The sequence below is a fragment of the Carex rostrata genome, chromosome 14 (assembly GCF_964058835.1).
Source record: "Carex rostrata chromosome 14, lpCarRost1.2, whole genome shotgun sequence".
NCBI lineage: Eukaryota > Viridiplantae > Streptophyta > Magnoliopsida > Poales > Cyperaceae > Carex > Carex rostrata.
This window is the reverse complement of record NC_135931.1, coordinates 9,825,105-9,850,694: the sequence shown is the minus strand read 5'-3', so window position 1 is coordinate 9,850,694 and position 25,590 is coordinate 9,825,105. Positions and strand designations below refer to the sequence as shown.

Here is a 25,590-nt window from a genome sequence, read left to right as displayed (position 1 = left end):
GTTCCTTACGTATCCAGTGATAGAGCGAGCTCCAATGGAGATTTTACTTCTTCTAGAGACCCTTGACGAAGAAGCGAGAAGTTAGTGGAGCTGTAGAGAAATTTTTCAATGAAAGTAGTCACATTTGTGAAGAATTTGAAAGCCATCTTTCATAAAAAAAATAAAAACAATTCGTTGTTATATTACAAATTTGCCCTTCATATAAAACTTTCCATTAAATTTAACGGATTCTATAATTTATCTATTAGTGAGACCAGAAGCGGATTTAGTTGAGATGAATAGGGGTCAATTGACTCCATTTATACTTTCAATAATTGTATTTTAACATACTATTTTGTAATTTATTAGAAAAATATTGTAGTTTGAACTATAATTGATCCTCATATAATTTAATAATTGTATTCACTTTTGACCTCCATATTATATTTTCTTCTCCAATTTAAAAGCTTGCTAATATTGATCCCTAACAATAAATTTATGCCTCCGCCCCTGAGTGAGGCTATGGTAATATACATATTACGGATCGACTCATAATATATATTTATATTTTAAAGTTCAAATAATCAATCTGAATTGTTAAACATAATTTTCATATAAAAATATACTTCAAAATTAATTTCTTTTTTATATATATATTTTAATTGACGATAGAAAAATCACTGTTTTTGAATACTTCAAAATTTTTAAATTAAGTGATTTTCTACTTATTAAAAAAAATCTAAAAAATATTAAATTTAATTTTCAAATATATATTTATATAAAAATCATGTTAAACAATTCATATCAACTAATACAAGTGTATAGGGTGGGTCACCAATATGCATATTACCATAGCCTCACTCTTTTGCCTTTTAGTCCTTTACATATGTTACGAATGATTCTTGTGATTTGCTTATAATACGGGAACACACGTTAGGTTAAATATTCCAGAGGCACAGAAATTAATTCGGCACTCTTCGATACAATCGAAGTCAGGAAAGAAAGCAGTGTAAATATAGACCAACTTTTCCTAAAAAAAAAGTAAATATAGACCAACCCATTGTACCGTTGTACCTCTTTCTCTTGCAGCCCTTCCTACTCACGCTGTTCGTGCCACTCTTTCTCTTGCAATTTCCCCCGCTCTTTCTCGAACGATGGCGTCTCTAACCGGATCAACGGTCTTCGTCTCAGCCCCTGTAATGAGGCGGATCAAGGTATAACCTTTTCTCTTTAATATTTCTCCGCATCGCTTGATCGTCGCTCCTTGTTTCACGGTTACTCCGATCTGTTGTTGACTAAAGCTTAGTGGTAGATGTGGCAGGTGTGCTTTCAGAATTTTCTGACTTGGTTGGAATAGATCAGAGGTTAGAGTTGATTTAACTGGTGTTGTGTGTTTATTCGGCTTCCTGAGCTTATAATCTGATCTATTGATTTTGGATCCCTATGTTGATTCGGTAGACTGGGGGAAAAATTGAATCTATTGCTTTAATTTCGATACAAATGTATAATCCTATTTAACTACATACTAAGGTTCGTCGGTTTAGTTTTGATAATTTGTAATATTGGGCTCAATAATCCCTTGTATGATTTATACTAATTGTTTATTACTTTATTATGTTAATTGAGACCTACCTTGTGTGTTAAAAAAAAAATAGAATTATTATAGTTGATCTGCTATTGGGTTCTGTCTTGTTATCCTTAGATCAATTTCCATGTCTAGAATTTATTAGAACAATTGTAAGCTGATTCCACATATAAAAATTAAATTAAATTTTTGTGTTGCCAAAATTGATGACCTGATAGTCTGAGACTGCTATATATATATATTTTTTAATTTTAATTGCTTATCTGATCGACGTCTCCTTCTGCCTTGTAGGCAACTAATGGTGCCTCCAGTTTGAACTCGGTTTCATTTTCTGGCCAAAAGAGGAGTTTCCCTTCTTCCTTGCGCCTTAGCATCTCCTGCGCTGTATGTGTTTATAGCTTACTATTGCAATTGTGTATCGCTACTTGTCTATTCTAACAGCTCGTTTATCTATATATTCATCCCTTTTTTATAGGCCAAGCAGGAGACAGTTGACAAGGTCTGTGACATAGTGAGAAAGCAGCTGGCCATCCCTGCTGAGACCACCATAACCGGTGAATCCAAATTTTCTGATCTTGGAGCTGACTCCCTTGATACAGTAACCCCTTGAAACTTTGAACTCATCTTTATTCCTTGCAATTAGTGCAATTATTTTATGTCGAGAACTCATTTTGGTACCGCACTAGTTCCGTTTTGCTTTCATGCATCAACTTAGTTTGTATCCACTAATAAACTGAAGTCTTAATTGATAATAAATGATAGTAGTCAATGATAATATGAATAATGGCAACAGAAAAGGTTGAAAAGATGACATTCGCGATGTCAATAGGTATGGTACCATAATTGGTAAAGTTAAACTACCCTGAACCAAACCCAGTTTGTATTTAGAGATTTTTTTCTCTTTTTAAGTGAGTAAGATTGTATAGTCTGGCAGCCTTTTTAACTTCATATATACTTGATTTTTGCTAATTCTTAAAGTTTTTACTTCATTTCTTCAATTTATAATATTTCTGTTTTCTAATTAAGGTTGAGATTGTGATGGGATTGGAGGAATCCTTTGATATCAGCGTGGATGAGGCAAGTGCTCAGGATATTACAACTGTTAAGGATGCAGCTGAAATGATTGACAATTTATGTGCAACTAAATGACAATTGAGTAGTCCGCACCATTTTGGAAACTTAGATGGCATTTTATAATTTAGTTTTATCTCTGTTACAAGACCGTTTCTGTGGGGTTTGTGAACTTAGTGATGTGATTTGCGGCCTCATGTGTGTCTGGTAGAACCGCAGTGTAGTTTTCTTTTTAATGGTAATAAAACTATATGTTGGTCGTTGGAGATATGTGTGCTTGCTTGGTGCTGATTTTGTTTTTTTTTATTGCTGGATTTCTTTTACATGAGGGTACTATTAATGGTAACCTCAAAAGTTAATAGCATAGTTTGGAGTTTGTGACTCTGCATCTCCTCGAGTAGGGAGCAAGGAGCCAAGTCTAGTTCAATGGGCATCTAGACCGTTCGAAAGTGTGTCAAGATTCGTTCCAGGACTCTTTTTAGACCCTCAATTTCACTAACGTCATCATCTCATAACATAGCCCTTGACCATTTTCACCACGTCATCTTTTTTTCGTCATGGTCAGCATCGCTCCACTTCGTCTCTCCTTCTTGCTCCCAAATTCCTCCTCTCACGCTCTCTCCCGACCGATCCCAATCGCCTCTTCCTCTCTCACACTCTCTCCCTTTCCATCACAGGTTTTCTCACGGATTAATTTTATTCTATAAGCAAAATTTACCAAATCGCTCAACATTTCAAACTAGCAAATTCAAATCACATTCTTTAGATTTGCTTAAACAACAATCTGACTTTCCATGTATCTATAGATCAACAAAAAAAAACACCACACATCAAATTGGCAGTTCCAATAATCGACTTACAGATTGCTTCGATTGACAGATGCAATAAGGAAACAAATAAATATATAACTATATTTAAGAATTTGTTCATTTTAAATTGTAACGTATCGTGTGGCAGCACATGTGGTTGGTATGTTTTTAACTAAATTTAGACTTCTATACATAAAAGAGATGCATTTAATCAAGAGAAGACAAATTATGTAATTGGAGAGCTGAGATCAAATTCGAAGTTTCATCTCTCAATCGTAGCCGTTGGCGGATCGGACACCCAACGTGCATAATAATATAATGGAGATATATCAATGAAAATAATAATTATCTAAAAATTAAAACACATGTTAATAGAAATTTTATATGATTATGTATTTTTAATTAACTTTAATCATGATCTATGATAATAATTTGATGATGTGATGATTTTTTATTTTTAAGTACCAATGATATCAAATAATAGCTCGATTCGAATCTAATATCAAATATCATACAACAATTCAATATCAACATATAATATGATATCAAAAAAATATAAATAAAAAGTGTTATCGTTTGTATGTATAAGATGTATACACACACACACACACACACACATTATAAGAAAAATATATATTCACACACATGTTCCAATTTATATTCTTCTTTGTTTCCAATTTAGAATACACACACACACATACACACATTGATATATTATATATTGGAAATATATTCTAAATTGCCCACACCAATATGTATAGAAACAAAAAAAGAAAAATAAGAAAATTAAAAAAAAAATGATTTCCATTGTGATTCGTATAGAAACGAAGAAGTAAGGAAACAATAAATAAGAAAATAGAAGGTGGAGTCTTCTTAATTGAAGAGGAAAAAAATATGGAAATAAAGGAATAAGGAAACAAATAAATATATAGCTATATTTCAGAATTTGTTCATTTTAAATTGTAACGTATCGTGTGGCAGCACATGTGGTGAGTATATTTTTAACTAAATTTAGACTTCTATACATAAAAGAGATGCATTTAATCAAGAGAAGACAAATTATGTAATTGGAGAGCTGAGATCAAATCCGAAGTTTCATCTCTCAATCGTAGCCGTTAGTGGATCGGACACCCAACGTGCATAATAATAGAATGGAGAAATGGATATATTAATAAAAATCTCGGTTTGTATCTCAAGTTCTCAACGGTAGTTAATGAAAATCTAAAGCCTACGGACAAGTTGCCAAAAAAAAATGTTATAATAAACACCGCCCAACAAGAATATGTAAAATTAAAGTTCCTACCAACTATAAGCAATTGCGTTTTAGCAAAGAAAAAATCATCAGCGTATTTATTCTCGTCTCTCTTCTGTTTTCCTTTTGTATTCAAATAAAATCTAAAATTGACCTAAAATATACAAGAAAAGCCAGAAACCTATGAAAAACTACAGGTTCATTTAACAAAAATGAAACGAAAAAAAAGGCGTCTAAAATACTGAACAAGGCTAATGCGTAGGAAAATTTATCAATTTTTTTGGTGGTAGGAGAGAGAACAGAGGAAGGTTTATTTATCAATTTTATTTCTAAATTAACTAAGTAAAAGATTAAATAACTAAAAATGAATAGAAGAAAAAAATGTGAAGTTTGTATGAGAATATTTAATATTCTCATAGTTTTTATGATGTTTTTTTTGAAAAAATTGTCTATTTTAAAAGCTTACGGGCCTGTTCGGCCTTCAATTAAAAATCGGCATGGATACAAGAATTGAACTGAAAAGTACTATTTTCATGAAAAAAAAAATCAGTTCACGAAAACAGTAACACAGCCAAACAGAACCTACATAAGTACACGAGTGAGTCTATAGTACTATGCATATCACGGGTTGTTACCGTGCTACGGCTCTATATTCGAGTTTTCAAATTCTAATGGTCGATCCGAACCGTTCATCTTGTTCTCCATATTGATGTGTGTTTGGAGACCAAATTTTACATTTTTTGAAATTTGTTTACTATTTTTTTAGATATTTAGAAAATCACTTGATCTGAAAATTCTGGACCATCCAAAAACAGTGATTTTTAATAAATCTAAAAAAATAGTAAAAAAATTTCAAAAAATGTAAAATTTGGTCTCCAAACACATATTAATATGGAGAACAAGATAAACGGTTCGGATCGACTGTTAGAATTTGAAAACTCAAATATAGAGCCGTAACACAGTAACAAATCGTAATATGCATAGTACCATAGACTCACTCTAAGTAGACTAGACATTTTTCCAATTTTAATTTACTTTTGGAGAAAGTGCTCTCAGTGTTACGTGTCACCCTTTCTGTCTGTGCATTAATATTTCGATCCCGCGACCCCCACAAGTAATCGGACGGGATCCGTGCTATCTCATCAAAGACCTTCTGCACATCGGACGGGCGGTTTGCCTCCGATAAGCATACCCTTTTTGTTAGAAGCACGTGCTTACCCTGGGAGCTAAGATTCGTGTTTGCTCCTTTGTCTATCCGCGCTCTCTTTCTTCAGCTGAGATGGCGGGACCAGGGATCCACCCGTACCACCACCAGCCATGGGCGCCGCCTCACCCGCACGGACATCACCCTCCTCCTCCAGTCGGTCCGCCGCCTCCACTCTCCATCGAAAACCCTCCTCGACCCGGCCTTGACGAGGTTTCTCTTCTATTCCTCTACGATCTGATTTCTTTATAGATCTGTGCTGCTTCTGCTGTTGTTGCAAAATTGAAGTTCATGCCCGACTTTCGGGCTGCATTTTTTAAACTCATTCCTAATTCGTGCTAGATCCAGTGTTTGAATCGAGTTTAGTTAGTGAGAAAATCGACAATTTTCTTTTGTCGCATTTTATAAAATAAATTCAAAAGTAGCATGGTTTGGATTAAATTCAGAAACACAGTCCGGGAGTGCATTTCACTCAGAGATGAAATGCGGACCCCTGTCAGACATATGGGTCGACTATGGTGAATTAGGGTTACATTCTATAATTTAATTGTCTGCAATTGGTCTGGTTGGTCTATATTTGATCTAAAATTGGTCTGTAAATCTGACAGGGATTTGGTCTACAATAGATATACATTTGATCTACATTTGGTCTCACTAAATTTTATAATTTAATTTATGTCTGGTCTATATTTGGTCTACATTTAATTTATATTGGGTATGCATTTTATTTGTATAATTTTAATCGGAAATATAAAATCAAACTTAAAAATAATAACCTTGCTAGTCTGAAGCAGCTCGCAGTAAAAACAAAGGATTTGAATGTGGTAGAAATATATAAAATGGTATAGGGCCAGTGTTTCCGCATTCCTTTATATAAGCAGAGAGAGACGCAGTCTGGAATTTTTTTTAATTTAATCCAAACCTCTGCTTATATCCAGGATTTAATTTGAACCGTGCTACTTTTTGAATTTTTTTTTTTTGTAAAATGCTACATATATAAAAATCAGCAAAAAATTAAGTGAAAGCGACATTGTACTCTCCAGAGAGAGAGAGAGAGAGAGATGGTCTGACTAGTTATTCGGAAAAATCTAACTTAAAATTTCAATTTCTGAAATCCTGTATTGTAGATATTAGGCTAATTTTGAATTTTATCTAACTTATCCAATAGAAGCCATGCCAGTTAGGGAATGGGTTTACGTTATTTTCTCTTTAATCATAAATTTAGCTGAATTTTTTAGTTACTAAGGATAGAAGAAACTGGTTTTTGCAACAAGAATCATCTTTTCCATATTACACTGCACATTGTTAAAACCATGACCACTGAATTATGGACTGAGTTGCTTTTTTTTTTTTCTAATTTATTTTTCTTGTAAATCAGGTTAGGACAATATTTATATCAGGTTTACCAGTAGATGTAAAGGAGAGAGAGCTACACAACCTGTTGAGGTGGCTTCCTGGATTCGAGGCAGCTCAAATAAGTTTGAAATCGGAGCAGCCAATGGGCTTTGCTCTTTTCTCTACAGCCCACTATGCCATGCAAGCCAAAGGGATGCTTCAGGTCTAGCTTCCTCTTATAGCATTATTGCTTGGTTACTACAGCATACATATATTCTACAGTGATTCCTTATATAATATTGGTCATTTATTCTCTGAACATTCTTTGTATAAATTTGGCTCCTAACAGTATCATCATCTATACCACTTCATTTTCACTTTAAAACTAAGGAAAATTTGATTACATATGGTGGGTCCAAACTGGAATTTCTAGGGACCAAATAGAAACTTTGAAACTATGTGGACCCAAACAGAAACTGAGTTACGACAAGGACCATTAGGACTGATCTACTTCATTTGCATATGTATGTTCCGGTCAGGAGCCAAGCTTTTGCTTTATATAGCATTTTGTGGTATTCTTACCTTTTATCTTGCTGTTTGATTGTGTTCGTGTGGAATAAGTGATTATTAGCTGTCAGATGGCTGAATAAAAGATACAAAAATGGGGAGCAGCAAATAGTGTGCAAAAGACCAAAACGTCTGCAAAACAAATTATGTTGGTTGAAATGAATGGTTTGGGAGTGTATATTGCATGGTCTCAGGCCTCAGGGTTGATATTGCCCAACATTTCAGCCCACAATAAGATTTGTTAAACAATTGCAAATTTTTTTTTTTTTTTTTTCATTTCAGGACTTGGTTTTTGATGCAGAAACGAACTCCACTCTGCACATAGAGATGGCTAAGAAGAATCTTTTTGTCAAGAGAAGTGTGTCATTTACTCAAGCTGTTAGCTTAGATCTCTTGGTTCATATTACCATAATCTCAGTTTCAAAGCTAAAACTAGGAAATCATCTAGCACACCACACATTAACATCTGGACCTCATAAAGAAAAAAAAAGTCAAATTCCAGAAGCACAACATAGATCTCAATAGTATTTTAAAAATAGAGGGTTAAAAAAATTGAAAGGTTACAATTTCCATTAGACTGATTACAGAGATCACCAATCTGTAAACCATTTGCTAATCGGGTTTGGTTTGTTGTTACCAGCGGTCGGTACTGATCCTAGTTTGCTCGACCCAAGCAAGCGACTGAGAACAGTAGGGGACTACACTCCTGCTGCCTATCCTGGACCCCCTTTTCATCCTTCACCCCCACCACCACCTGTGTGGGGTGCTGCTAGGTAACTATGTTGATTTTAAGTGCATTCTTATTCCGTTTATTGATTTTAATATAATAGGGTGATTTTTTATCCTTGAGAGGGAGTAAACAAACAAGGAAATAGTAAAAAACTTTGTACTATTATTTTAGATTCCTTGGATTGATGAAACTGAGGGCAGGCTCTTTATTTCTTGTAGTTACCTACCTCCACCTGCTCCATACAATCCATACGGTGGCTACCCAGTATCTCCAGTGGCCGTGCAGCCTCCAACTGCAGTAACATCACCAGCTGGTTATGCTCCTGTTCAGGTTTTATCTCATTTTCTACATAAAGTGACATTACATATATTTTGGCCTCACGTCATACGAGGGATTTACTATTCTCAGAGGTAAGGCGGCCATAGCAGTTGCAAGGAGTGGCCCAATGTAAATTCAAATGGCATTGATGGGATCAAGAGTGACAGTTCAGATGAAATTCTATTCCTATCACTTGAGATTGTCCAGTTCCAAGCCGTCTAATTTCCATCAATATGAACCCCAAATGAAGATTTAGGTTCAATTTCACTGAAAGTCAATCAAACTATGCCCATGTTTCAATGTGGTCAACTAATTTTGATGAGTCCCTGGCTCCCTGCACTTAGCTGCCAACTTTGGTTCAGATCCCATTGATTTAAACCAGTGCACAGAGTTCTAACTCATTTATCAAATGATGATCAAACCATATCAACAAATACTAAGCAACATAAAAAGAATTTTCTGGTGGAAAATTATTATTTTACTTAATATATGTTATGCTTTGTGAAACTTGGGATGGAAGTTTAAAAAAATCGTGGTGTTGGGACCTTTGCATATTAACTTGTGGTGTGTATGTGTTGAAAGCTTTGGACCACGCCAATAATTAATTTGTAGGTTTTTGCAAATTTTCGTTGTAGAAATGAACAATCTAATTGAGTTTTCTTGGGAGATCACTAAGCTTTGGACCACACCATAATTAGTTACTGAACTTTTTTACCTTTACCAATCATGTCACTTGGTCACCTTTTTCCCTTAAAAGAACTAGCAAACTGTTGACGTGACTGTCAACATGAGAAAAGAGCATCTCCATATGCATACAAATTCAGCAAAAAGCTGTCCACATCAGCCCTTGTCCAGTTCTTTCTGTGTAGAGGTAAGGGACTGATCTAGTTGGAACAAATAGGTAGTTTGGTCACTTGAGGGTCGCAAATCGAAGTTCACGGATTAATTTCTGACATAGTGACCCCTGCAGAAGTTTATCTGATGTAATTTGGATAAATTTAAGTGGTGAGTGTTGTGTGAACATCAAAACTGGGTGACCAATGTAATACTGGGTGTGGTTGAGCGACCTCTAGTGAAATTTATTGTGAGAATTTCATTTATGACATCACTAATCTATCCTTTATATAAATAAGATGGTCACAGAACTTTTTCCTTTTTTTTCTTATGGTTATGTGATATATTATTGCAGAATACAAAAGATAATGCGCCATGTAACACACTATTCATTGGAAATTTGGGTGAGAATGTAATTGAGGAAGAACTGAGAGGTCTTTTCTCTGTGTAAGATTCTTTGTTTCAGTTCCTTAAGTTGTATATAGCAATTGATCAGCAATTCTCTTTTCATCCTTTTTAAATGAGAGATATTTTGCATAAATTCTCTTGCCTATTGAGTTGTTTGCAAACATGATGGGATAAGCATTCTGATGTCCCATTTAGTAAGGGTACTATATCAAGTCGCACTGATTTTAGTTTGCTGCAATTTTTTATTGACAATGATATCACAAATTCAGGCAACCTGGGTACAAGCAAATGAAGTTACTGCGCCAGGAGAGAAGCACTGTCTGTTTCATCGAGTTTGAGGCAAGAAATGAGCATTTGATCTCAATAATAGAATCACCTGAAGATGTTGTGTCTGTTGCCTGAATTATCTAAATTATCATTCAATTTCAGGATGTAATCTCGGCAAGTGCAGTTCACCAGAATTTGCAAGGTGCTGTTATTCCGAGCTCAGGTCGTGGAGGCATGCGTATACAATATCCTTTATATTACCTATTTGTTTTGCAGAAATCTTAGCTGCCTATTGCCTACATATGGCAGATTGTATGTATTATAAAAGTAAACAAATGTGGAAGTAGATAAATATATAAATAAACACATGCACACACAGATAAATGTGAAAGGAAAACCACAAGTAAAAATGAAATGTCAAAAGTGAAACCAAGAAGAAAGGATTTTATTGGATTATAGATATTGTTAATTGATAAATAAACCATATTACCACAAAATAAGGATTGAATGATCTGGTAAGGAACTGACACAGTTGTTACTGAGATGAGTTTGACTTAATATAATGTTTACAACTACAGTTGCGCTGTGTGTTTTTCTTGATATTATATTTTCCTTAACTCGGCTAAACATTTTCGAAGAACCCATTTGGGAGGAGGAAAGATTCAACCAACAGCGGAGGAGGTGCAAATGGATCACCTGTGCCTTAAAATCAGCCATTTAGGGGGGCATCTTTTATAATTCTCTCTTAATCGTGCAACTCATGCTGCATGCATCCCACTTTCATTTAGTTGTGACATACATATCATTAGCATTATGTTGTATGTATCGCACTGCTATTCAGCATTCTATGTGAGTTCTAGATCACCATGACGTGCATTTGCATCATTCTCATGGACATATCATAGCATTTCTATTGTTTTTCTTTTCTTGATTTCATGGTGTGAGGTTCAATTTAGTTTGTATTGTAATAGTTGTTTAGACTCAATTTAGATTATATTTTGCTATGTTATTAGTAGTGCAGTTGAAGGGAAACCATGTCATCTCCATTTCATTTATTTGATTGGGCCTTTGTTGTGCAAATGTTAAGTCGTTTTTGTTTAGCCTTCTACATGCAAGTAATTCAAAGAAATGAGACCTGATATCATGAGGTCATCTCATATCATGGCATCATCCTATGTGGTGAACACAAGGCATTTCATGACAAGGGCATGCATGGTATGGTCATTTGTTGAGGCAGTTGAAGGGAAACCATGTCATCTCCATTTCATTTATTTGATTGGGCCTTTGTTGTGCAAATGTTAAGTCGTTTTTGTTTAGCCTTCTACATGCAAGTAATTCAAAGAAATGAGACCTGATATCATGAGGTCATCTCATATCATGGCATCATCCTATGTGGTGAACACAAGGCATTTCATGACAAGGGCATGCATGGTATGGTCATTTGTTGAGGATCTTGGTTCATTGTTCTCGGTTAGTTCTCATGCATGCCATGAATCAAATTATGCGGTGAAGAGGCATTGGAAAAAAACATCTCATGACAGCATGGTCATGCCATGGCATGGTATATAAGGAGCCTTAAAGCATGTTCATCCTTTATGTTCCATTTCAATCTGATGAATATACTTTTGCACCAGGCGTAAAGGTAAGAGTTCAGAAAGATCTGCATTCTTTTGACTTCTAACAGAGACGGACTTGAAGAACTTGAAAGGCGTTGTTGTGATTAACTCTTTTGAACCATATCCTCTGCTGTAGCTGAAGTAAGAGTTCCTTTTGAATTTAACTTGCTGAATGAAATGGATGTGGTGATTCATCATTTGTTACTAACACCATGAAGGGAGATAGATCAGGTAGCTTCTCGAGAAGCATAAGAATTAATGAGGATTTTCTTAAACATTCAAGTTTAAAAAAATAAAAACATTGAACTTTGACCTTTTTTTTTAATTTCCAAATTTTTTAAGACTAATGTGGGATACATTTTTCTCAAAGCTTTATTAGAATATCATTCTTTTTTCTAGTATAGTTTAGACGTCTAACTATTTGACAAATTAAATAGTAATTTCTTTGTACAAGTTAACTTAAAATGAGCAAGTGACATAATTTGGGGGAAAAAATTGTAAGTTTAATGACCACGAGGGTATAGCTGCACAAACCAATTTTGAGTGACCACCATAATAATACTCTCATTTTTACCTTGGTATTCCATATACTATATATGGTGTTAGGACTTGTAGATGACTATGTAAACTATTTTTGTTTATGTTTGTTTCTGTAGTTTGTTATTATAAGCCACTATCCTGGTGCCTCACCCATCATAATATTGAGCATCAGTGCTTGAAAGTCTGATGATATACCCTCCTTATGTACAACTGGGTATTTTTAAAACTTAGCAGTCTGTTTATCCTCTGCACTCTGGCTCCATGAGTTGCAGGGAGTTATTTTTGCCAGGGATAGTACAAATCTCAATGGAGTTGTGCAGTTGGCGGTGTAATAGAGTATGTGAATCTGGGGTTGAGCTCACCCCTTGTATCTGCCAGTAGTGACATTTCAAATTGCACCAGAGGCATGATCCTGGTTGTTTGATCTGAGTTGAATGATCTGTATTTACCTCAGGCTCTTAATTTTGCCCGTGCATTTGGAGGATAGCTGAAATCCTGATTAGCATTATCAATATGTTTACTTGGTGCGCTTAAAGGATTTGAGCTTTTATTTTTAAATTTTATGCTTTGGTTAAACCTCTCCTCTCTTTAGTCCTTTCTTGGCTATTTGAGATGCCAAATTCTTTGTGCACGGTGTGTGAACTAAATAAGAAATGAAATCATTCCTACCTCTTTTGAACTTATTATTCGGTGTCAGTTTCACAACATGGTAATAAGATCCAGTGATAACGGGTCGATCTTGCTTATGTTGTATCTAGTGTCTTGTCCATGCGTGGCCAGGTATATGTAATATGAAAGGGAACACGACCAACTTTCAAACCCGGTTAAGTAGAGAGCTACTGATATTTACCCGCAGACATTCTTCCCTTTTTGCGAAAGATAATCATGGTATTATATACGTGCTGAAACTAAAATATCCAGCCAAATCGGACCAGTTATGCGATCCCATTGTCGACCACTCGAAAAAGAATTGATCTAGTCACTCATCAAATCCGTATTTGGAGTTAGCTCGCACCTTTTTCTAGAAAAAATATTACGCGAGTTGAATTGCAATTAATTTAGTAAAACTTGCTGAATTATGTGTGCATTTTTTTTAATCTTTCTAATTTAGTAAAACTTGCTTTCAAATAATTTACAAGTAGCGGTTATTTCAAGACTTCATTTAGGTGTTGCTCGAATAATCTCATTATCTTTACAAGCAAGATCACGTTTTTCATTATGAACTTGTACACACGCTTTTAAAGACTTAAAGCCATCTTGTTTGACAACTTAAATTTGAAGTAAAAGATTTAGTTTATCTTTACTCCACAACCAAACAATCAAACATGATCTCGATGCTATTAACGCGTGTGTAAAGAACATGTATTTGGTTTAGTGACAAAGACACATGACTCTCATGTGAAAGATCATGATCTCGAAATTCACAAAGTGAAAAAAATTTCTATAATATATGTAGGAGTTTGAAAGTGTATTGAATGGCTTGATCCAATCCATGATTTAAAAAAAAAAAAAAAAAAATACGCGTGCTTAAGTCACCAGTCTGTTTGCCTGTCTCCTAAAATTGATAAATTAAACAAAACAAACAAAAGAGAACCACTTTCCGACAGTTTGCTTGTCTCCTAAAAGTGTGTGTGTTAAAACTTAAAAAAGACGGTTTCAGATTGTGTGGATGATATTATGCAATTCAAAATTTCTTGTTATTCATGGGATGAAAAACGAGCTAATTGGGACTCTCTTTGCCGAATTCAAACCCAATTATGCCATTCATGTTTTTTCCAGACTTTTCCGACATCACTGCTCGGCTGCTACTACGCTCTGGTTCTCTTACAATTCATCCCAGCCAAATGCAACGCGAGCTAATTGGGACAGAGAAAATCAGGTACAAAATTGCTAGACGCGTGTCATTTATTAGAATGATGTGAAGTAGTGAGCATTTCGATTGTATTAGAAAATATTTATAAATTTTTAATTTTTAATGAAATTTTATAATAGGTGATTGCATGATACTTCACACACACACACACACACACAAAAATGTTTTTGTTTTGATATCTATAATGACCTTAAGCAATAATACCGTTCTTACTATCTCATGTGAAGAAGGAAAAACTGCAAGAGGACCAGACATAGAAGTTGCATCTCTAGGCACATCTTAGTTAATAAACATGTTAAAAAAGAAACAAGAAAATCTTCTGTTGCTGATATTCACGACGAATGAACATGTTTATGATGCACAATAATAATTTTGTCAACGGAACATATTTTCGCCGTAGCAGAAACACATGGGCTGATTAAGTTTCAGAAGGTTCAAATATATTCGTGCCTTCATTTTCAAATTTAAATGTCAAAATAAAATTATTAAATATAATCTATATCATTTTTGTATGCAATTACAACATTTTAACTTTATTTTAAACCATATCGAGAGATTGTAAAGATATGATGGACATTGATTTTTTAACTTATTAATTTATAAAAAAAAACAAAATAAGAATGTGATAAATTTTTATGTATATATTGAAAAAATAATATAAATTACATCTAAGTCTAATTTCAACATATGAGTAGTAGATTTTTATTATTAAAAAATTAAAACATAAAAAATGAATACATTAAAAATCTCCTACACCATCCAAATCCATGAAAGAATTGGTTGGACCCAAACATGTAATGATTCAATCACAAAATTGCACTTGAGGGTGTACTAAAGCATACCCAAAAGAAACATTGCACAATCACCATGGCAATACATTTTGCACATGTGATTGTTCACTGCATTTTCTAACCCGAGAATCAATTTTAAAAGTATATACAAGTATGGCGAAACAATTTATTTCACCCTCCGTTGACTATTAGAGACTGAAGCGGCACTCTCGTTATCTCCACAACTGTGGAGTACTCATTGCTCAATGGTTGTTTCCATGGTTCACCGTCCATTTGCATGAATGCGTTTTTCCACTGACCCCCTCTTATTTCTAATCGAATTGCAGTTGCCTTAGAACATGAAAGAACAAAAGAAAAATCAAGATAATGTCAAATAAGCTGAATTTATGGAAGGAAGACCCTTTTGGGGCTTTTACATAGAAGTTGCTAAATTGTTGTAGTAGCTCCTAATCACCTTCTCCTTAGTTTTTAAAGGTTCATGCGCGTTAAGCCTTGGTAACAAGTACCCTGAACCAATCAGTAATGCTATATGGTAAACAGTAGGTTTACAGAACTTTCTCTTGAGCAAAATCAAAAGTGCTCTGAATTCCAGTAATTGAGAAGAGTACCTGAGCAATATGTTTTGCAGAAATAAGCTCCACCATGACTAATGAAGCGTGCCAACCTTGTTTTAGACCAAATATTTCTAGAAGACCATCATCTACATGAGCCTCGACAAAGCCTTTCTGTAACAGATCAGCAAATTTTCACTGAACCTTAAAAGATTCGCATTGGAAGAATAAGTGCATGCTCAAAAAACAACAACTTTCTGCAAAGCAAAGAAATGCATAATTTATAAGACCTTCTCTAAGTATTCAGTTTTAAGATTTCCCCATGGATGGCTTCCACTTCCATAGTTGTGAAGATTAAGAGCAACTATAGCCCTCACGCTGCATATAATAAGAATTTACGGTCAAATCAGCAATGCAACAAAATAGATGCAAGCAGAACACACAATTATGTTTTAAGAAAAAAAAAATAAAGATACTTGCCTAGTTGGTACAGGAATTTGCTCCCACTCATTAGAATTCATCTTCTTGATTGATACCCGAAGAATATTTTTAAGTCCCCTAAATGATAAATCACACGTTAGTAGCAGATACTTGCTTAGCAATTGATACTGATGCAAGTATATATTACTGGGGTTTCTAGTCACAGCTGTCAGGTTGGACTAAAATTCAAAGTTCTTTTACCAAATTCTATACATTTCAACAGATTTAACACCCAAAGAAAATAAAGAAAAAGATCACCTCAAGCTGGGATCACTGGTGCAAGGTGTGAAGAACCATCCTTGAGAGCAGGTATACCCTGCATAAATCAACTGTCAAAATATCAGCCTCATTAGTGCTCATCATTAATCAACATATTAATGATCGTGTAAATTGCAGTAATTTGGAAGTGATTTGTGTAATTTGAGGCGAAATGGATAATTTGTGACACTTTTTTGGGTATTTTGGTGTATAAATTGATAAAGAGAAAAGGAGAAAGAGAGCAAGTCTCAATTCAATTTATTCATTTAACATCATGTCTCAATAACAAAGATGGGATGAGCTTATATAGCCACCTCTTTCTACATTTCTAGACATCCCCGACTACTTACATCCTTAATATCTACAACCTATGTACCTAATTATTCTTATCACCATCCATTAGCTATCCATTTCTAGACACTACCTAATTACTCGGGAATGAAATATTTTGGTGGAAAACTGAAAAGAAACTAGAAGGTTAAAAGGGTAAATTATTATCTTTCGAAGGCAGGATCACTTTATTGAATGTAATACTTTCAGCTGCTCCTTTATATTGGTTATCTATATTTTGAATACCAGTTAAATTAGATTAAATTGATCAGCTTAGAAGAAGATTTTTGTCATATGGGTTTAGTTTTGTGAAGAAGAATTAAGCATTAGCGCTGTGGAAAATTGTATGCTCTAGTAAACAGTAATGACTAGGAATAAAATATTTAGACCTGATGAAAAGGGCATTGCTTGGTTAATGATTATGGTTATGGAGGTTTTGTTTTAAACTTTTAATAATGTAAAGGGATTATGGAAGGATATTATTAATTTGAGATACCACAATAGAAGAAATACTAACTTTTTTTCCGTTTTTAGCAAAAGGGTATATAAGGAAAAGGTTACAGTTGAGTTAGGAATTAATAAACTTCTAGGAAATGGATCTACTATTCATTTTCAGACAGATAGATGGGCTGGTAAATGTTTTTTGCAATCATATTTTCCTTTGTTATTTAGGATTGCTACCAATCCACTTGTTAGTGTAGACAAAGTCTTATTGTCAGGTTCTATCAATTTACATTTTAGAAGGCAATTGGCGGCTAATTTGAACGTGCAATACACTGCATTACAATTATATCTAGCAAAGTATCATTTGAATCCCTTGTGTACAAACTCTACCATTTGCAGATGGGACAGCAAAGGAACTTTAGTGTGCTTCTTGCTATGATTGGTTAGAATTTGAAATGGTAAATAGTAATTCATTTATGATTACTTGGAAGACCCATTTTAGAATTAAAGCTTTATTTTTTGGTTGGTCCAAAGAAAAAGGGGATGGCAGGGTATTTCACACTGTATCTTTTGTCATGATAATGAGGCACGGGACAATTTATTTGTTAATTGTCATCTTGCTTGGTACATATGGAGTTGGATTCCAAATTATAACAATTTTGCTTTTGATGTAATACTGTGAATATCTATGTGAATTACAGAGGTTTATACTGCACTCCATTAAATGACAGTACCATAGTGGAATTAGTTAGAAGGGCAATTTTGTGGATAATATGAATGAAAGGAATAGATTAATTTCCAAGGGGGCAATTGTATAGCTATTAGAAGTTTGGGTGTAGTCGTCATATCTTTAGCATCATTTCAGTGTGCAAATCTAGAAACAACACATCATTTTTAAAATTGCAGCTAATTCTACCCTGTAATGTTTCAGCAATGCTAATGCAGGAACATGGTGGAGAATTAGAGGAAGGAGAACTGGTAAAAGAGGGGGCTCAAGGGGAGGCAGAGCGTGGGTATGGAAGGGGGTTTGAGGTCTGGCTAAGCGATTAATGATGCAATTTAGAGTATATTTTGTGAGTGAGTCTATGGTATGCATAGCATGGATTGGTATGTAATACGGATCAATATTTCCATTTTCCTAATGGTCAATCTGAACCTTTTAACATGATCCCCATATAAATATGTACTTGAAGACCGAATTTTATATTTTTTAGAAATTTTTACTTTCTTTTAAGATAGGTAGAAAATCACTTGATCTGAAAATTCTAGACCATCCAAAAACATTGATTTTCTATCTATCTTAAAAAATAGTAAACAAATTCTAAAAAATCAAATTTGGTGAACAAGTACATATTCATATGGGGATCATGTTGAACGGTTCAGATCGACTGTTAGGATTTTGGAAACAAAAATATTGATCTATATTACGGACCAATCCGTGCTATGCATAGTACCATAGACTCACTCATATCTTGTTCATCTGAAGTGTGTTGATCTTTTGGATGTTTTTAGTTACTCAGGTTTTGGGTTTTTCATGTCATTAGTTGTGTGAGATTTGAACTTGTTTTGACTCAGAATTAGTGGGAGTTTCTAATGCTTCTTAGTTGAGTAGATTGCATAATCATTGTTCCTACAGGCATCGAGGTGTGGTACCACTTAAACTGATTGCTTACTTCAAAGGAAATTGGTGGTAAGACGACCTTGTTTCAAACAAAAAAAAAGAGAGAGAAGAAATTAATGCACCATATGTTTTATTGCCGAAATATGTACCTTGTTAGCTATTGGACCATATGCAAGGTATGGTTTCTCATCACGCAAATTGTGAAATCCATAAGCTATTCGTGCATCCATTCCTAATATTACAAAACAACAACACACATCATAATCTTAATCCAGATTTATTGACTCCCTTACACTACCAAATAGGAATAAAATAGTATTGAAATGAGGAGGAAAAAAAAAGGCATCATAATGGATAGTACCAATACTGATGTAGTTATAGAACACTCCATCAAAACAAAAGGCTTTTTCTGGCACCTCCACTTCCATGTTTCCCTCCTGAAAACCTCAGATTAGCACTTCAAATGTGAGCAGATAAATTTGCAATACTAAATTGCTGCAAGAGTTTTGTGACTCTGGTTGGTTTTCATTTCTAGCCTACAGTTGGGGACTAAAGTCATGGTTGTTGTTGTTGTTTGTACTAAATTGCTGTAAGAATTCTACTACGAGACTTCCTAAGTCCTTAATAAAGACCAAATTTAACAAGGCACCCAAAAAGCCCCAAAAAACTGAAAGAAGTGGCCCACAAAATAAAAAATAAAACAGTACCAGTATGTTGAGAAAAAGCTGTAATAAAACCTGATCAATAGGGAACTCTCCTAGTTCCCTTAGATTGTGTGGCAGATTCATCTCCCCTCCAGCTGGCATCGCCACTGTAACTTTCCAACTGTGCTTTTATTTTCACCACAAGTAGAAACAAGAAAACAATTAAAAAGCATCTAAAAGTAGTTTGCTTGTTGAGATAAAATAAAGGAAAATATTTTGAAATTAGTATGCACCCATACCATAACCTATTTTTATTTATTCAAAAACTGCCCGTCCTTCACTTTATTTTTCCCCTTGATGAAGGGATTAAGGAAAAAATCACTTTGTGAAATGTTGGCGGATAACTAGAGAAGCATACGGGGTACTCGGCCACTGAATTTTACTTGCAAGATGTTTTCTGATATTGCCTGGGTATATATTATAAAATTATAGCAATAAATTTACCTATCAAGACGGCAAATTGGGCCAGTTATGACTTTGTAAATAGACCTTTTAACAGCTTGTCTCCACGCAAAAGGAAATGAAGCACCCTGAGAAAATTCCATCAAAGTACTTTAGTTAAATTCCACACTTACAAATTTACCAACCTTCAGAACGTTAAGGAGTTATTATTAAAAAAAAATAGCGAACTATCATCATTTTTTCAGACGACTCTGCTATTTTCATTATCTTTGCATAATTCCATTTATGTATCGATATTATGTGCATCAAGAAAAAGAAATTTGTTAGGTTAGTTGGAAAATGGGATAACAAGAGGAAGAGAATGTAGTCAAAGGAGAGGAATATTATGAAGAGGAGAAAGAGATTCATATATTCCTGAGTCACTCCTAAACAAGTATAACAAGTGGGACTACTGTATTCGGGCAAATTAGAGATTTTTCTATATTTCTTCTGGCACTCAGCAGTGCTTATTTTAGCTACAGTTGCTTTGCAAATGTAAAAGTCAAGGGTTGTTTTACAAAGACTTGTAATTTCTGAGTGCCTTTTGGAAATGTTCTAAAAATTAGTAAACCAGAAAAGAGAGTTACCCAACCGAAACTTCTAGAGAGATCATTTCCTGTACCAAGAGGGATGATGCCAATTGGAGGCACTGGCTCTCGATTTTGCAACTTTAATTCCGCTAAACACCCCAATAACCAACCTATTGTACCATCACCACCAGCAACCTAAAAGGAAATATCAATGCTATCAGTTTGAAATAAAATTAAGATTTTGTATCAGTATGACTTGGTAATACCAAAAATCCAACAGTTATTTTACCTTGTACAGGTATACTGGAACATTCTGTAGGGTATAAAAGGGGGTCCAAGTTTGTTGCACTATGCACCAGACAGTAAACTCTACGAACTCCCCTCGTACCAAGAACTATAGAAAATGTGAAATCTTGAAAGATAATTTTGGTAATTCCTTTACGTGACATAAATTGGGCTGTGTGCCAAAGGTAATTCTGACCCTCAATATAGGAGATTTCACCCTTCTACACGAACTAGAATCTCACTTGAATTCACATACCATAATTCTCAAATTTTCACGGGTTGTTCTTGCGCAGAAATCTCCTGATTTGGCCAGCAATTCCAGACAAGCCAAACCATACTGCACAAAGTCTGATGGCTTCACAAGAGAGAGATCAAGCACCTACACTTAATTAAGATCTTATTATCAGAAGAATGTCGATTTTAGCCAATTTAATGAATATCATTTTCATCTCTTTACATCGAGGTTTAAATGTTGAAGGACTTATATCATGGTGACATGACCCTACAATATTTCACAGTATTCTTAAACTTGTTTACTGAATCACTCACTATATATAGCATTCTCACAAGACTGTTGACTCTAGACAATTTAATGATCCTATATTTCTCAATTTCACAAGAAGTACCCGAGCTACCTTCGCATCATTCAAGTAAGTTGGGAAGTCATAGGCGAACCTAAAGTATTTTGGACATTTCAAAATGTTGTTGTTACAAGTGGTATATGCTTTTTCTGAAAGGAAAATTCTAAATCAAACCTGTGCTTGACCAATGAGCTCTTGTAACCTTCCCTTCAAAATAGGACCGTGGCGGCCTCCACTCTTGCAATTCACAAAGACCACCAATGGGTTCTCAGGGGGCTCCTCCTCCTCCTCAGCCACGTGATCCCTAGGTTCTGACATAATAGAAGTAGACCCTTTCATCTGCATTGCCTCTAACATGGCGGTGCAGAGCCGGTGTGGTATTTTTACCCGTCGACGAAGGTCTGCCTTGTTGATCCCACCAATGCCAATACCGCATTGGCTCAAGGAGTCGATCAAGGACATGCGAGACGGAGTACCCGGTGTACCAGTCGTAGAGACACCTAAGGTCAGGGCCTCTTTCTCGTGCGCTATATCGGTTCTGGAAATTGACATGTTGCACCTCTGGCACCTCAATTTTTCGATCAAGAAGAACTGTATTTGGATTCAGACAGAACCTTATAATGTCATCCAACTTGTGATCAGATATCAACGTTGAATTGAAGTATCCCTCTCACTGCATCCAGAGAGGGAGAAACAACAAGAAAAGGAGTATCAAAAGATCAGAAAGAAATTGAACGTTCTCTACGGAAGGAAAGAAAGAGAAAGGAACAAATGCATAGTCTGTTTGAGTTCCTATATTACAATTACTGATGCACCGACAACATTTTCATCTAGAAATGCGCGAGTGGATAATTGTTTTTAGTTTTTCTTAATTGAAAAAAAACAAAAAACAAAAAAGATAACTACGGAAGAAGAAACGAAATCAGTAAAATTTTGGAAAGAAATGGCAAAGTGGGGATCCACGTGTACGGATGAAGGTGGAACGCCTGTTTCTAGGTCCGCTTTCCATTTATCTCCATTTTATGAAGCCAGAATAATCCAGTCAATATAGATGTGTTGTTAACCGATCTCTCCGGCTATTTATTCAATTGAGAAGATTAAGAAAATCTACCGAAGCTGTGAGGGTCCAGGCTGGACAACTATAACCGAAGCTGTCGGATCCATTCCGGTAGAAACCCGAACCATTTAGGAAGCATATAGCTGTTGACCATTTTTCTTTTTGTATTTAGTTCCATTTTTAATGTATTTCTTCTTTCCTCTTGTTTAAATTATTGAACAAGGTCATTTTGGCAAGAGAAATAACCAGACTGCCTGCCAATTTCTTTTATCTATGAGAAAAGGTTTTTGTCCACTGAGTTTTGTCCACCATCTGTCCACTACACTATCCATTTCGATTTACCGTCTCTCCGCTATCCACTTTATAACGGCCTATTTAAACACCGACGGACGATGGAACCTTTCTTTTTTTTGAATTTCATTTCCGATATTTTCAAATCCGATCTGATTTTCTCCGCATTTGGTGATTGCCTTCCTCTTTCGCGCGATGCCAGATTCATTCCATTTTCCATTCGCGATTGACTTCCTCTTTGCTATTTCATTCAAATGATTGGCGATTAACTATTCGTCTAATGAAATCTGGTCCATTCGCGATTAACTATCGCGGGTTAAAGGCAAGAAGGAATCTGGTCCATCTCAATCATCGGTCTAACTTCTATTGCAGGCGTGCAATCACCACTGAGTTGGAGACGTGCAATCATCAGCCTAACTTCTATTGGAGGCGTGCAATCATCGGCCTAACTCCAGATTTAATTAGACGAATAGAGTTGTGCAATCACCAATCCTTGTTGAAGGCTGTGGACATACGCGGGATAAACCTTCAATCATGGAGCGCGATCGAATAGAAGTTGTTTTTGTTGAAGAGCACGGCAAAACATTCAAATCTAGTAAGTTATTTCTGTTGAATTTGTTGTTTTCGTTGTATGCAGTAACAGATCTAGCATTTCAAATGAAATCTGGAGAAAAGAGACGATAGAGAGGCGATATGGAGTATTGATCTGTTAATTTTACTGTATTGCCCCGTTAATTTTACAATATTCATCTGTCATTTTACAGTATTCATCTTGTGGAAATCTGGAGGAAATAGATGATAAAGAGGCGATATGGAGTATAAATCTGTTAATTTTACAATATTTCCTTGTTAATTTTACAGTATTCATCTTGTGGAAATATGGAAGAAAGAGATGATAGAGAGGCGATATGGAGTATTAATATGTTAATTTAAAAGTATTGCCCCGTTAATTTTACAGTATTCATCTTGTCAATTTATAGTATTCATCTTGTGGAAATCTGGAGGAAAGAGATGATAGAAAGGCGATATGGAGTATTTATTTGTTAATTTTACAGTATTTATCTTGTAATTTTACAGTATTCATATTGTAATTTTACAGTATTCATTTTGTGAAAATTTGGAAGAAAATGATGATAGAAAGGCTTCTTACTCATCCGAACAATATTCAATTGAAAATTCTACTATATACAAGATTCAATTTTACAGTTCTGCTGATTCAATTTTACAGTATACAAGATTCAATTGTAAATTTTACTGTGTAGAAGATTCAATTTTACAGTATACAAGATTCAATTGGAAATTTTACTGTATACAAGATTCAATTTTACAGTATACAAGATTCAATTTTACAGTATACAATATTCAATTTTACAGTATACAATATTCAATTTTACAGTATACAAGATTCAACCCAGTGCTAATAACCGCTAATAACTAACTCTAACTGCCAATAACTTCCTATAACTGTAATTTCTGAAAGTACAGTTTGAAAATACATTTATTTTGTCATGTTGTGCAAGTTGCAATCTTTTTCAAACTATTATGGGACCACTTCAAATAGTTGTTGAATGTTTTGTGATTAAGTGATATATTTTATGTGATATATTGTATAATTATACAGCATGTAGAAGTAATTTTACAGTATTCGCGCAAGTCAAAGCTGTGAACAAATGGTGGACAAAAGGCTGTGGACAATTAGACGCTTCCTTTATCTATAACATTTCAGACAGAAAAAAATTCATAGCATCGAATTGGAAAAATCTCAAAACGCAGCACAAACACAAGAAATGCAAGCAAATGTTGCGTTTACTCTGAAAAAACACTAGTACATGATGTGTTTATCACTGAGTAAACCGCAACTCCAGGATGCATTTCTCTATCCCATTTTTTTTTTTTTTTTAGAATTTCATGTATATCCCTAAAAACATTACCCCCTCTAAACTTCAAAAACTGACAAACTGATTATCCCTTTTTGTAATTGAATACAATAAATTAATAATCAATTTTCGTTGTCTGTAGTTTTCACTTCTTCTTTTTTTCATGTCTATCTTTTTGTACTAAATTTCAGTATTGAATGTCTGTATTTAGCTTTATATTCGTTGTGGATTTTTTTAACCTTCATTTGCAATATTGTTTACAGTCATAATGGTTAATTAATATGTAAATTTTTTACATTAAAAAAATATAGCTTGTTTAAGAAATATGTCGATCTTATTCATTATGCCTTTTGTCCTTTATAAAATACTCATTTGCTCTCAAAAATCGGATACCCATTATCTTTATCCTTTATAAAATATCTATTTTGCGCTCGAAAATTGATAAATATAAAATCGGCATATTTCTTAAACAAACTATATTCTTTTTTTAATTTCAATAAAGAATAAAATAGATATTTTTAAATTTTTCTTAAAGGTTGTTTTGACTTTCGAAATTTCTTTAGTTACCACCTCAATTTTTTATAATTAAATTCAGAATTTGACACATGCGTAGATCTGCGCACCATTTTTGTTGGATGTGCATTTTTCTATTTCTTTTTTTTTATTTTTGAATTCTGAGTAATTTGTATAGCACAAGGTGCTCAAAATATATCTTAAGAATCTAAAATTAGACACAAAAGTTTAAAATGAAAATTAATAACCAAATATAGACCAGGCACATCCATTCTACATTAATTGATACAGGCCAAATTGGTTTTCGAGTGGAATTTGTGACAACAACATGCCAATTTTTCTAACAAGAAAGACGAGAAGGTGAAAAATGACGAAGAAATTTCAAATAAGTGTATCTCGAAGCTCGAGCAATGGATTTCAACATATAACCACTTTTTAGAAAATTCGT

At 34.5% G+C, this 25,590-nt stretch overlaps 3 protein-coding genes across 5 annotated transcripts; 2 read left to right on the top strand and 1 right to left on the bottom strand.

The window, feature by feature from the left end:
• The first annotated feature begins 1,026 nt into the window (after nucleotides 1–1,026).
• LOC144565788 (acyl carrier protein 3, chloroplastic-like) lies at nucleotides 1,027–2,893 on the top strand. The gene is made up of 4 exons (XM_078315625.1): nucleotides 1,027–1,193; nucleotides 1,856–1,948; nucleotides 2,040–2,162; nucleotides 2,591–2,893. Exons 1-4 carry the CDS (start codon nucleotides 1,134–1,136, stop codon nucleotides 2,711–2,713), a joined length of 399 nt encoding a protein of 132 aa, XP_078171751.1. The 5' UTR covers nucleotides 1,027–1,133; the 3' UTR covers nucleotides 2,714–2,893.
• Nucleotides 2,894–5,813: 2,920 nt separating this feature from the next.
• Nucleotides 5,814–12,344, top strand: LOC144565787 (RNA-binding (RRM/RBD/RNP motifs) family protein). 2 transcript variants are annotated; one of them, XM_078315624.1, is made up of 9 exons: nucleotides 5,814–6,113; nucleotides 7,279–7,458; nucleotides 8,085–8,160; nucleotides 8,443–8,575; nucleotides 8,751–8,862; nucleotides 10,040–10,131; nucleotides 10,362–10,431; nucleotides 10,522–10,606; nucleotides 10,990–12,344. In XM_078315624.1, the coding sequence occupies exons 1-9, from the start codon at nucleotides 5,976–5,978 to the stop codon at nucleotides 11,064–11,066; spliced, it is 963 nt and encodes a 320-aa protein (XP_078171750.1). In that variant the 5' UTR covers nucleotides 5,814–5,975; the 3' UTR covers nucleotides 11,067–12,344. The 2 variants fall into 2 exon arrangements, with proteins under 2 accessions (XP_078171750.1, XP_078171749.1); XM_078315623.1 differs by having other exon boundaries at nucleotides 5,834–6,113; nucleotides 8,085–8,199.
• Nucleotides 12,345–15,287: 2,943 nt separating this feature from the next.
• Nucleotides 15,288–22,336, bottom strand: LOC144565679 (diacylglycerol kinase 4-like). Of its 2 annotated transcripts, XM_078315496.1 has the most exons (12): nucleotides 21,579–22,336; nucleotides 21,080–21,202; nucleotides 20,596–20,733; nucleotides 20,012–20,097; nucleotides 19,601–19,688; nucleotides 19,225–19,300; nucleotides 19,013–19,095; nucleotides 16,469–16,539; nucleotides 16,211–16,288; nucleotides 16,021–16,108; nucleotides 15,788–15,904; nucleotides 15,288–15,509 (listed from the first exon to the last, which is right to left on the bottom strand). In XM_078315496.1, exons 1-12 carry the CDS (start codon nucleotides 21,954–21,956, stop codon nucleotides 15,351–15,353), a joined length of 1,485 nt encoding a protein of 494 aa, XP_078171622.1. In that variant the 5' UTR covers nucleotides 21,957–22,336; the 3' UTR covers nucleotides 15,288–15,350. The 2 variants fall into 2 exon arrangements, with proteins under 2 accessions (XP_078171622.1, XP_078171623.1); XM_078315497.1 differs by lacking the exon at nucleotides 21,080–21,202 and having other exon boundaries at nucleotides 21,579–22,100.
• Nucleotides 22,337–25,590: the final 3,254 nt, after the last annotated feature.

What these genes read in the sequence shown, in the direction of transcription:
- LOC144565788 (XM_078315625.1), top strand. Translation starts at nt 1,134, where the DNA reads ATGGCGTCTCTAACCGGATCAACGGTCTTCGTCTCAGCCCCTGTAATG. An exon ending in CTGTAATGAGGCGGATCAAG is followed by an intron (nt 1,194 to 1,855) that starts GTATAACCTTTT and finishes TCTGCCTTGTAG; the next exon opens with GCAACTAATGGTGCCTCCAG. An exon ending in GCCTTAGCATCTCCTGCGCT is followed by an intron (nt 1,949 to 2,039) that starts GTATGTGTTTAT and finishes CCTTTTTTATAG; the next exon opens with GCCAAGCAGGAGACAGTTGA.
- LOC144565787 (XM_078315623.1), top strand. Translation starts at nt 5,976, where the DNA reads ATGGCGGGACCAGGGATCCACCCGTACCACCACCAGCCATGGGCGCCG. An exon ending in TGTTAGCTTAGATCTCTTGG is followed by an intron (nt 8,200 to 8,442) that starts TTCATATTACCA and finishes TGTTGTTACCAG; the next exon opens with CGGTCGGTACTGATCCTAGT. An exon ending in TCTGTTTCATCGAGTTTGAG is followed by an intron (nt 10,432 to 10,521) that starts GCAAGAAATGAG and finishes ATTCAATTTCAG; the next exon opens with GATGTAATCTCGGCAAGTGC.
- LOC144565679 (XM_078315496.1), bottom strand. Translation starts at nt 21,956, where the DNA reads ATGTCAATTTCCAGAACCGATATAGCGCACGAGAAAGAGGCCCTGACC. An exon ending in TCTCTAGAAGTTTCGGTTGG is followed by an intron (nt 20,098 to 20,595) that starts GTAACTCTCTTT and finishes GAATTTTCTCAG; the next exon opens with GGTGCTTCATTTCCTTTTGC. An exon ending in CTGCAAAACATATTGCTCAG is followed by an intron (nt 15,510 to 15,787) that starts GTACTCTTCTCA and finishes TCATGTTCTAAG; the next exon opens with GCAACTGCAATTCGATTAGA.